Here is a 12,966-nt window from a genome sequence, read left to right on the forward strand (position 1 = left end):
GCCCCATTGTTCTACGCATTTTCTCCAATCCCACTCATTCTCTGCAACCTTCTAAAAATAAGGCAGGAGGCAGGCAAAGTTATCCCCAGAACTCCCACCTGGCCCAGACAACCCTGGTACTCTTACATTCTAGAAATAGACCCATTGTGGAGGTTCCTTCCAGTCACTGCTCTGCTCCTCTTCCCAGCATCCAATCCACAGATTCCAGAGGAGCACAAGTTATGCCTCATGGCTTGGCTCTTAGATGGCTCATTACACAGTACATTCTCACCCGAGATGCAGCAAATTCTTCTCAACTCTTGTCGAGAACCTATGAGAAAAAACCTATAATCAGAAATGACTTTGCTTCACTACCTAGCACACTTCTCGACATCTCTCTCCTGCGTTTACTTCAATATCAGAAATCCTACAGTACCTCCTCCATCTAAAGAAGTCAGGCCTCTCCCTCAGCTCTGTAAAAGTTCATTTAGCAAATATCAGAGCATGAGACCCTCCAAGCACCAGCTCTTCCATTTTTAAGCACTGAGCTCTTAAATTCCTGAAGGGACTACAGAATACCTTCCCACCTATTAGATCCCCCACCTCAGCATGGGAACTAAATCTTGTTCTAATAGCTCTCACGGGAAAGCCATTTGAACCACTGGCAATGCGCTCCCTTTTGCACCTGTCAGTGAAGACGGAGATTCTCATGGCAATCCCTTTCATGCGTAGGAGCTGTTTCCACACTAGCATTAATCTGACATTTTAAAGTTCAACTTGGTGTTACGCCTTATTGGGTGGTGGATGCAAGAATGTCAGCCTTAGCTCTCCTTAAAATTGACCTCATGGCTTTTGCAGTGAAGAGAGTCCAATTTTAAAATCAAGCTAAGTGCCTTAAAATTGACTTTATGCTGCAGTATAGACATAGTCATAGATGAGAAAAATCAAATGCCACGCACTCTCCCGTTGACTCTGGTAGCCCACCAAAATGAGAAGAGTAAGCAGAGTCAACAGGAGAGCCTCAGCCGTTCACTTACCACTGTAGAATCATAGAACACTAGGACTGGAAGGAATCTTGAGAGGTCAAGTCCAGCCCCCTGCCCTCATGGCAGGACCAAGTACTGTCTAGACTATCCCTGATAGACATTTATCTAAGCTGTTCTTAAATATCTCCACAGATGGGGATTCCACAACCTCCCCAGGCAATTTAGTCCAGTGTTTGACCACCCTGACAGTTAGGAACTTTTTCCTAATGTCCAACCAAAACCTCCCTTGCTGCAGTTTAAGCCCAGTGTAAGCTGCCTTGCTGCTTGTTGTATCCTCAGAGGCCAAGATGAACAAGTTTTCTCCCTCCTCCTTAGGACACCCTTTTAGATACCTGAAAACCGCTATCATCTCCTTCCTCAATCGTCTCTTTTCCAAGCTAAACAAGCCCAATTCTTTCAGCCTTTCTTCATAGGTCATGTTCTCTCGACCTTTGATCATTCTTGTTGCTCTTTTCTGGACCCTTTCCAACTTCTCCAAATCTTTCTTGAAATGCAGTGCCCAGAACTGGACACAATACTCCAACTGAGGCCTGACCAGCACAGAGTAGAACGGAAGAATGATTTCTTGTGTCTTGTTCACAACACACCTGTTAATGCATCCCAGAATCACGTTTGCCTGATTTGCAACAGCATCACACTGTTGACTCATATTTAACTTATGGTCCACTATCACCCCTAGATCCCTTTCTGTCATATTCCTTCCTAGATAGTCGCTTCCCGTTCTGTATGTGTGAAACTGATTGTGCCTTTTGAAATGGAGCACTTTGTATTTGTCTTTATTAAACTTCATTCTGTTTACCTCAGACCATTTCTCCAATTTGTCCAGATCATTTTGAATTTTGACCCTAGCCTCCACAGCAGTTTCAACCCCTCCTAGCTTGGTATCATCTGCAAACTTTAATAAACCTATTTTCTATGCCAATATCTATTGAGGATGTGAGTGACGTAAGAATAAATTTGAATATTGATTAGACTAAGTCAGTCACACCAGAGCAATGGACTGGACTAAAACTGAGTCCTTACCAATGCTCCCAGGATTTTACCCCGCGACCCTGCTCGCCGTCTACGGGGGGTCTAATCACAACAGGGTTTCAGGGTGTGTGAACTGCGCTGCTGCGGTGTGTTTACCCAAGGAAGAAATGCGGACACAGTGTTAGGTTCAAACAGGGAGAAAGGATTTATTTAACAAAATAAAAGTGTGGATTATGGTAAGCTGGGTGACACAAAATATATGGACCCTTGTTTTTCTGAAATAAGCACAGGATTTGAATACTAATTGGCTTATAGCCTTAAACAATAGGTAACTGCTATAACAGCACTGCTATCTAACACTTCAGCTACTTACTGCGCTTCCGGAACGGGCCGTGCAGCCTTCGATGCGTGCTGTAAAATGGAAAGATTAACTTCAGAGCTGAATAATGTATTTATTTATTCCTGGATCTTCCTGAGGTTCACCAGGTCGCTCAACCCTTGGCCGACTACCGCGGGGAGCAGATCTTACTTAGAATAAGAATTTGCCTGCGCTAAGCTAGGTCAATTCTCTAGTTAAGTGGGTTGCCCTGCTGGCCAAGCAGGGGAGAGCCCAGTATATGTGGGGTTTCCTTCTGAGAGGTTATCCCCTTAGTTAAATGGTGGGGTTTTCCTAATTAAAGGTTATCCCCTCAAAAATGGTACTGCCTATTTCGACCACCTTGTTATGGTAGCCCTTTATTGCAGACCTTCATTACCCTTAAAGGGTTACTAAGAACACCAGGGTTTTCCCTTTATAGGGTTATCCCTGACCGCTCTACCCTCCTAAATAGGGGGGAGCTTATAGCTCTGGATTATAATTATAAAGCAGTTTACCTAACTACCCTTCTGTGTGCATGTAATAGTTTTAGGCTAGACCAATAGCATTGGCCTCCTGTGCCTTTACAAAGAGACAAGGGGTACAAAATATAAGACGTAGATCATGAACTTGGGGAAGTCCCAATCCACTCTCTGTTACAAAACTATATAAAGCTATTCTTACATTAACTGCTCACCAAATTACTTATATTGACTTTAAACCCAGACCACAAATACCTCCTTATTCCTGCTCTGTAATCCAGGCACTGGGCCTGTAGTTCTCTTCAAGCTAGGAAGTTGTGACCCTCACGGCGCGCTTGTACGGCAGCCGCGTCAGGTCAGATAGTAAAGGAGGAAGAAAAAGAGAGCCAGGAGGAAAAACCGGCTTGGTTAACAAAAACCTGTTTTTTTTAGAAACGACTGTGATATTTCAGACACCGGCCTGAGCTAGGGTCAGTGACTGGAAGGGCAGGGTCGCTGCTGTGGTTTTCCCGTGCAGGGCACTGTTGTTTAGGCGGTACAGTCTGCCAGGCAAACCCTCCGGATAAAAGAACCGGAGCCTTACTAGTGATTTTTTGCTCTTGTAGACTGGAGCTCTTCTGGTCTTCTGGCTGGAACTCTTCTGTTCTTCATCGACCCACGGCGGCTAGCGAGCAATGACTGACATGCAGGTCAGCTTCGGCTCTTCAGCCAGCAATGTTCGGCTACAGGCTCAGTCCAGCTTTTAGCTCAGTCCTTCTCTGTAGTCTTCTTTCTTCTTTGTGTGCTCTCCTCCGAGGTCTGGTCCGGAATGCCCCAAGCAGCGCTGCTCTCCTGAATATATGCTGCCTGGGTGGACCTGTTTGACAACTTCTGCCTGCTAGGTCCTCCTCAGTGCCACAATGTCTCAAAGGGGCATTTGACTACTACATATGTATAAGGATTCTAAATTAACCAATCAGTTTGAAACCTTTCAAACCATAACTTCATACATATTCATAGCCCGCTGAATATTAATTGCAACTGTCATTCTCTAACTGTCATTTTCCAGCGGCCATTTTGTGTATCTAAACGCCATTTTAACAGTAAATATATTTTTCAATTTATCTAATTTTGATGTGGTTTGTGAGGGAAATATGTCACCACTGCTGGTAAAGCAGATTATAAATTTTAAATGCTTAGCTTAAGGGCTGTTTGGTCAGGATGCAGGGCAACCACACAGACACCACGGCTCATGGACAGGGACATATAAATCACCTCAGAAGAGGATTTTTCTACAATATCTAAATTGTTGATGAAGATATTGAACAGAACTGGTCCCACTACAGACCCCTGCAGTACCCCACTTGTTATACCTTTCCAGCAGGATTGAGAGCCATTAATAACTACTCTCTGAGTAAGGTTACCCAGCCAGATTTGCACCCACCTTATGGTTGCCCCACCTAAGTCCTATTTGCCTAGTTTATTGATAAGAATATCATGCGACACCGTATCAAATGTCTTAAGAAAGTCGAGGTACACCACATCTACCGCATCTCCCTTATCCACAAGGCTCATTATCCTATCAAAGAAAGCTGTCAGATTGGTTTGACATGATTTGTTCTTTGCAAATCCATTCTGGCTGTTCCCTATCAGCTTACCACATTCCAAGTGTTTGCAGATGATTTTCTTAATTACTTGTTCCATTATCTTTCCTGGCACAGAGGTTAAACTGACTGGTCTCTAGTTCCCCTTTTTATAAATGGGCGCTATATTTGCCCTTTTCCAGTCTTTTGGAATCTCTCCTGTCTCCCATGATTTTCGAAAGATGATAGCTAATGACTCAGATACCGCCTCCCTCAGCTCCTTGAGTATTCTAGGATGCATTTCATCAGGCCCTGGTGACCTGCAGACGAGTAAATTTTCTAAGTGATTTTTAACTTGTCCTTTTTTTATTTTATCTTCTAACCCTACCCCTTTCCCACTAGCATTCACTATGTTAGGCATTCCTTCTTCAGACCTCTCGGTGAAGACCAAAACAAAGCAGTCATCTCTGCCATTTCCAAGTTTCCTATTACTGTTTCTCTCCCCTCACTGAGCAATGGGCCTACCCTATCCTTGGTCTTCCTCTTGCTTTTAACATATTTTTTAAAAGTCTTCTTGTTTCCCTTTATGCCTGGAGCTAATTTGAGCTCATTTTGTGCCTTTGCCTTTCTAATTTTGCCCCTGCATTTCTGTGGTGTTTGCCGAAATTCATCCTTTGTAATTTGTGCTAGTTTCCATTTTTTATATGATTCCATTTTGATTTTGAGATCATGCAAGGTCTCCTGGTGAAGCCAAGGTGATCTTTTGCCACATTTTCTATCTTTCCTACGCAGTGGAATAGCTTGTTTTTGGGCCCTTAATAATGTCCCTTTGAAAATCTGCCAACTCTCCTTCATTGCTTTTCTCCTCAGTCTTGCGTCCCACAGGATCCTACCTACCAGCTCTCTGAGTTTACCAAAATCCGCCTTCCTGAAATCCATTGTCTCTATTTTGCTGTTCTCCTTTCTACCCTTCCTTAAATTGAGAACTCTCTGATTTCATGATCACTCTCATCCAAGCTGCCTTCCACTTTCACATTCTCAATCAGTTCCTCCCTATTTGTTAAAATCAAATCTGGTACGTCTACATCAGCTATATTGTTTATGCAGCTGAAGTTGTGTAACGTAGGTTAACGGCCGGTGGTAGTATAGACAAGGCCTCACTGTGGCTGTGTCTACACTAACTGAAAACTTTGAAAAGGCCATGCTAATGGCCATATCGAAGAATATTAATGACATTCTGAAATGAATATTCAGTGCCTCATCAGCATGCCGCCAGCAACGGCACTTAAAAGTGCCATGGTTTGTTTGCGCATGGCTTCTTTACACTGAGGTCCTTTTCGAAATGACCCTGCGAACGTTGAAATCCCCTTATTCCTATCATCTGCCCCCAGACTCTCGCTGATTTTATTTCCATTGTATATTTCACAGCACGATTCAAAGTGATTGCACCTGACCGTCCAGTCGTTGCCTTTGTAGGCGTGGAGGCCGTCCTGCCCTGCCACCTCTCCCCCAGCATGAGCGCTGAGACCATGGAGGTGAGATGGTTCCGATCCACGTATTCACCAGTTGTGCACCTCTACAGTGAGGGGCAGGATCAGTACGGAAAACAGATGCTGGAATATCAAGGGAGAACTGAGCTCTTGAAAGACGGCATCACCAGTGGGAGAGTTTCCCTGAGAATACGCAACATACGACCATCAGATGATGGGCAGTACACCTGTTTTTTTCAGTCCAGTGACTCTTATGAAGAAGCTTTATTGGAACTGCAGGTGGCAGGTCAGTAACTTGTTCTGATACTTTGACATCTGCAACAGGGTAATAAGGGGATTCAGAAGGTTCATTGTGAGATGACACCTGATTTTTCTCATCCTGGGGCAGTAGCTCTGGTCAAGTTTGATTCTAGTTTATTGTTTAATATCCATTTATTCTCAATTCTCTAAACTCCGGACATGCGCTCGATTATCCTAAAAACTGCTGTGACTCATTGGAGTCGGGTGGGTTTAGTGGCCCAAAGGTGAGGTAATTTGAGCAAGGGGTTAAAGAGACACACAAATACCTCCAACAGTCAGGTGGCATGAAGATGTTGGGGTAATTACAACTGTTTTGTGTGCACTTGGGGCTCAAGCAGTGGCTGTGATCCCACCCGCCCTGACGGATTGATCTGGGCTCACCTCTGGCCCGTTCAGGGTCACAGATGTTGATACACAGAGCCCTGGTCTGTGTGCGGGACAATTGAGACATTCCCACCCCCAGGACAGGTAGAGGCAGGAGGCCTGAGCCCTGCAGGTGCTGTCAGAGAGATCAGGAGAGGCACAGCTAGTTCTGTAACCAGGACCTGAGGTTTAGAGCCGGTGAAGCGAACAGCTGCCTTATGCTCAAACACTGAGTTTGGTCCACACGAACCATCCCTGACTTCCAAACTGTTCTCATCCCATCACCCTTGTTCTGTGGGTGGCCTGGGCTGTCACCTTCACACACCCTGGTGATCACTGTCATGTCTGACCCCAGGGTTCTGCCAATCCCCATGGCAAGGAGTCTGTTCTCTGCTCCTGACACAACCTGCTGTAATAAGGGTGGGGCGACGACGCACTGACCTCAGGGCACATCTGTGTCCCAGCTGTACATGGCTCGTAAGGTGGCAGCTGCTGCTGGAGGACAAAGGTGAGGAGGCAGGGAGGTAAAGTGAGTGACGGGAAGAGGCGTCAGCCACACCCAGCAGGAGGCAGCTCAGGTGACCCTGGTGCCTGCTTCCCCCTCACGCCTGCTGCACAGATTGGCACCCAGCAGCTGGGAGGGCTTCACCCCACCCCCCAACGTGGATCAGGGCAGGGAGCAGTAGCCAGGGCAACAGGTAGCAAAGATAAAGAGGAGGAAGGGGCAGGAGGCAGACTGACCCCAGCCTGCTCCGCCCCTCCACGTCCACCCCAGGCCCTCAAATCCAACTTGTCCCTAGAGTCCCACTCACCCTGCAGCCCCCCTGACACCGTCACAATCCCAGCTGGCAAGTTCCCAGGCAGGGGAGGGGGCACTGCATGAGCACCCACAGCAGCTGCAGGGGTGTAATTAGCCACATGCAGCTTATTCTGTGTTATCTCCCCCCGGCCCCCGCAGCAGCAGGAGCAGCAGCTGCCACTGCCAGCAGCTCAATGAGCCGCAAATGGCTCTTAAAGGACTACGTGGAGCTCAGAGGGAGCTGCTCAGCTGTGTAACCCAGTCGGCTTTGAGGTGTGGCACCTCAGGTGAGTGCCTCATTTTCCTCACGCTCGTTATGGCCCTGGGCGTGCCTGCTGCTCTGCCCTGCTTCGGGGCAGCCACTGGTGTACTGTTTGACAGCTGAGCCATCCGAAAGGGAGCTGGACCTCATTAACGGATGCCCTATCCTGCCCTAGGGCCAGGGCTTATACCCAGTCTGCAGCCCTGCTGAAAAGCACTGAACTTACAGACCACGGAGACTTTAGTTGGGTGCTGTGACCTTCCCCCCGGCTCAGACCACTCCATGCACACACATGGGATACTTACAACTTGGAAAACGACGCCTTCTGAGAGCATCTAGTACGAAATGCATCGTGATTGTGCCATCCTGTCGTAATCGTACTGTGGCCAACACAGGCGCAGGGTCAACAAATGTCACGTCCGTCACCAGAAGTTCTGCCAGTGACAGAGAAGTGCTGTGGTAACTTCGGCAGTGCATTTTCACAGCACACGCCCTCTGGCAGCAGGAGGCATGCACAGCTGGTGCTTTCGCATCAGTCATTCAAGCAGTGCAATGGGGGTAACTATCCCACTGTGCTCGTCATCACCCTCTGTAGCTAAGCGGAGTGAGACGTCTGAGTCGGTCGCAGAGTATCAGTCGTGTGGTGTCAACGTCACATGATGCATTTTTTGCCTCAGCGGTCCATGGGCTCTGGACTGCAATTCAGGGCATTTCTGAATGGTCCCAGTTTACTGAGTGTCTCCCATCTCGGCCGGAAAGGATGGAACCTGCATTGCTCTGCTCTGCTGAGGCCACTCTTGTGGATGGTCGTGCAGTCTGTCCTGAGCACCACATCTGAGCAGGAATCAGAGCTGCCAATGTTGTGCGTGCCAGTGTAAGAAACACCAGATTACTGTTGGCATTCGAGGAGCAGCAGTGCTCAATGGGCCGGCATTTTGGGGTTCGGGGAACAAGCACTCAGTGGTGGGGTCACACTGCTGTGCACTTTTGGGATGATGGGCAGTGGTTGCTGAACTTTCAGATGGGGAAAGCCACCTTCCTGGAGCTGTGTGCGGAGCTCTCCCCAGAACTGCAGTGCAAGAGCACCAGAAGGCCAAGGCTATGAATGCAACACAGTAGAGCACAAAGCAAAGATGAAGGAGCTGAGGCAGGTGTACCAAAAGGCACAGGGGGAAACCATGTCTCCGGTGCTGCACCAAAGACCTGCCACTTCTACTAGGAGCTAGGTGCCATCCTCAGCGGTGGCCCCGCTTCCACCTGCAAGTGCCTGGTTCTTACTTTGGTGGGGCTGGAGACATCAGACACCAGGCTCAAACATGGTGACAAGGTCATGGTCAAGGAGGCGGAGGATGATTTGGAGCACACAGCAGGGTTGCCAGTGACGTGGCAAGAAAGCTTCTCTTTTTCAGAGATTCAGCCAGTCCAGCAGGTTGTCTCTGGTGTGCAAGATGCAGGAAAGGAAAGCCCTGGCAACTGATCTTCTGAGGTCATGCCGCTCCATTCTGTGCTGTTCAGCTCTTCTTTGGTCTGTGTATTGTAGAAGTGGATGAAGGGATACAAATCTGCAAGATTAGCTGTGTTTCAGTGGGCTCCACATTTCCCAGTGAAGAGAAGAAGCGTGGTACAGGAGTATGTTAATTCACACTGAGATTTCACAGGAACCCTCTAGAGATATGTACCAGCAGGTGAATTTTTCTGAAGGGATTTATGCTGTGTGTGAACTAATCATCACACTTTTTGGTACTGTTTCCCGTGCTAATGCTGACGAGGCCTTTCGGGGGATTCCTTTTCACCCTGGCAGCACACCAGCACCAGCTAAGGAAATGACCAAGGCATAGCGAGGAGGACGTATTCCAGGCAGTGCTCCAGTCCTCAGGAGCAGAGAAAAGGGAAGGCAGGAAGTGGAGTGAAAGGGAAAGGCAGGAGAGAAAGTAAGGAGCACATTCTAAAGGGACAGGAGTGAGACATTAATGTGATGGAGGAGCAAACGGAGATGCCGAAATCCCTACTCACACTTCAGTTGGAGCATGTGCATGCTTGCCTTCCCCTGCTGCCAACGCAAAATGGCTCTCCGTGCCCTCCACTAATTCTGCTCACACATTCCTTCCAGCTTCCTGCATCTCTCTGTGCCCTGTTCACCCCATGCATTTGCACAACTTTCAGAAGGACAACTGGACTTACGCAGAGCTCTGAGAGTCTCCACTGCCCTTCCCTTTTATCTCCCTTCCCAGCAATCCTTCTGTGTGTGTTAATTGTTGTTTAGTAAAAGCAGTCTCTGCAGGAGAACCACTCGTCATTTGCATCCTACTTGAAGTCATTGGTGCTGGTAGAAATACCACAAAAGTTGTTTAATCTAGAATGTTGAGACCAAACAAGATAACTGAAATGAGTTAATCATGGCAGTGTGATGTATAATACATATTACTGTTGTTCATTGCTCAAATATTGCTTCAAAACCTCCCTGACTTCCCCCGTCCTTCCTTGTGCCCCTCCACTAGCAGTTGTCTGTTACTCCGATTCAGCACTCATATGATTTGTGTCAGTGCTCCACCCCAGGGAAACTTTTTACCCTTGCCTTCACAAATATTATGGTGCACACAGCAGTCTGCCATGACCATGGGAATATTTTCCTCATTTATGGCTAAACTGCCACAAAGGCAGCACCAGCACACCCTTGATCTGCCAAAGGCTCATTCCAGGTCATGCTGAAGCTGATAGCCTTATTGTCAAATCCCTACCTGCCGCTGTCCAGGTTTTCCATGTAAGGCTTCATGAGCCTTGGTAGAATGGGGAAGGCTCAGTTTCCCAGGCTCCTATAGGCCTGTCGGCATTAATCACTGGAATCATCTGGTGCAGAAAGAATGTACTTGTTTTTCAGTCACTTTCTGTATAGACCAGCATTCTTGATGACACAGTTTACAGGGTAAATATCTCTGATCCTGCACACTCTGGTCTGGCAACATCTATGGTCCAGCATAGTTTTAATTAGCCAGATGCCCACTTCTCTTGGCTGTGGCCAAGTTTCCAGCAGTACCATAAAGTTTGTTGACAGCCACCAGTCCTGACTCCCAGGCTGCGTCTACACGTGCACGCTACTTCGAAGTAGCGGCAGTAACTTCGAAATAGCGCCCGTCACGTCTACACGTGTTGGGCGCTATTTCGAAGTTGAAATCGACGTTAGGCGGCGAGACGTCGAAGTCGCTAACCCCATGAGCGGATGGGAATAGCGCCCTACTTCGACGTTCAACATCGAAGTAGGGACGTGTAGACGATCCGCGTCCCGCAACATCGAAATAGCGGGGTCCTCCATGGCGGCCATCAGCTGGGGGGTTGAGAGATACTCTCTCTCCAGCCCTTGCGGGGCTCTGTGGTCACCGTGGGCAGCAGCCCTTAGCCCAGGGCTTCTGGCTGCTGCTGCTGCAGCTGGGGGTCCGTGCTGCATATACAGGGTCTGCAACTAGTTGTTGGCTCTGTGTATCTTGCACTGTTTAATGAAAGTGTGTCTGGGAGGGGCCCTTTAAGGGAGCGACTTGCTGTTGAGTCCGCCCCGTGACCCTGTCTGCAGCTGTGCCTGGCTCCCTTATTTCGATGTGTGCTACTTTGGCGTGTAGACGTTCCCTCACTGTGCCTATTTCGATGTTGGGCTGAGCAACGTCGAAGTTGAACATCGACGTTGCCAGCCCTGGAGGACGTGTAGACGTTATTCATCGAAATAGCCTATTTCGATGTCGCAACATCGAAATAAGCTATTTCGAAGTTGGGTGCACGTGTAGACGTAGCCCCAGTGTCCTTTGCTGTTACTTAGCTCTACTTTTCCTCTAAATGTCTTTTAAGAGCCCAGGAAGCAGTGGAAGTGTTGGTAATGCTGCTAGACAACATTGATCCCCTATGGTTTGGCAAATTCTCTGGTTTAGCACCAGTCAGGTCCTGAAGGGTGCCTGACTAGAGAGATTCAACCTGCAGTATACAGTAATCTCCTTGTTTGCTTCGATTCTATTCTCCCTTATTTATCTGTGTAGTGAAGAAAGTATTGATGAACATCCCTCCCCATCAGCCTTGGAGTGAGGATACATCCCCTGCTACCACGTGTCTGTAAAATTTAATTCCCTTAATGAGAATTGAGCAGTTACTGGAGCTCAAGCCCTCTGGGAAGGGCAGAACATAAGTATCAGGGGCTTGGGCCTATAGGCAGGATGGAGGAGTCTGTTGCCTGGTGTCATGGCTGAGGCTGAGGCCAAGCAAACACAGGCCTCTTGACCTAAGATGGGTAAGTGGCCACCCACCTTTATCCTGTGGGTATCCTCCATCTTCCCAGGCTGCCCAGCTATTGGCAGTCCCAGCAGCTCTTCAGTGTCCTTGTTGGTTGGCAGCCCTGGCAGTGACTTTCAATCCTCAGTGCTACAGAGGACCCTCTTGGGCACAAGTCCCTGCAGAGAACGGGAGGCATCTGTCTCCTTTGCTGGCTCCTGCCCAAGTGAAATGAAGGTCCATCTTTTAAACCTCCTGTCCCGCCGCTCTGCTTCTAGTGGGGTGAGCATGTCTTTCCTGGCTCCACACACCAAGGGGGTATGTTGCAGTTCTTTTCTGTCTGGCCCAGCAGACAGCCATATCCCCTATGCTATGAGTAACTTTCATAACTGATGCTCTGTGTGACTTCTGTGGGTCAGGCTTTTTGTTTATTTCTGTTTTGCTTTTGTTCTGGTTTTGATGAGAATGCATGTTGTATTTGTTATTTACACGCAACTTCAATGAAGTGCATGTTTTTGCATCGTTTGCATGTGTATGTTTTGTTTGTTATGCATTTACATTTTATATAAAGACAATCAAATCTGAGTTTTTAAAAACAGAATCCTGACAAGAGAAGGCTCCAGACAGCCGCCCCTTCTCTCCCACCCCATGGAGAATCTTCTGTGTTAAATTTCCAAACAGTGTAAGGCCTTCTCTGCACAGCAGCCACAATCAAAATAACAATCACTTTGAATTCACAGACTGGGATCAATTGAAGCCTCTTTTTCCACATTAAGTTCATTTCATTTCAGTGTAGCTCATCAGTAAAGGTGTGGCCTGCTGTAGAAGGCATTACCTTAACCCTGGATTTCCTTGTTAGCTAAGCTCTAGTATTTTGTGGGTGTAGATGTGTTTCCTGGCTCTCAGAGGAGTGAGAGTTTTTCGCTGTCGCCCTCAGCAGTCGTATATCATTATCATCAATAACCGTGGGCTTAGCGCCCGTTGGTGTCTGATGCCTCTCTCACTATTTCCTTCCATCTTTCCCTATCCAGTGCAGAGTGACTTAGTTTCTGTAGACTAGCTTTGCACCAATCTACTACATCATCTACCCATTGTCTGTGGGGTCTGC

General features: G+C 47.7%; 1 protein-coding gene across 3 annotated transcripts in view; it reads left to right on the top strand.

Moving 5' to 3' along the window:
• The window catches only part of LOC142024813 (butyrophilin subfamily 1 member A1-like), a 77,759-nt gene that overhangs the window by 46,027 nt on the left and 18,766 nt on the right, over window positions 1-12,966 (top strand). For 2 of the 3 annotated variants that reach the window (XM_075017065.1, XM_075017064.1), the window contains one exon: window positions 5,825-6,172. In XM_075017065.1, coding sequence (XP_074873166.1) covers window positions 5,825-6,172 — 348 coding nt within the window. Of the gene's footprint in view, window positions 1-2,229; window positions 3,524-5,824; window positions 6,173-12,966 lie in introns of those variants that run through there. The other variant, XM_075017066.1, reaches the window with a different exon arrangement.

This window comes from Carettochelys insculpta, chromosome 22 (genome assembly GCF_033958435.1).
Source record: "Carettochelys insculpta isolate YL-2023 chromosome 22, ASM3395843v1, whole genome shotgun sequence".
Lineage (NCBI taxonomy): Eukaryota > Metazoa > Chordata > Testudines > Carettochelyidae > Carettochelys > Carettochelys insculpta.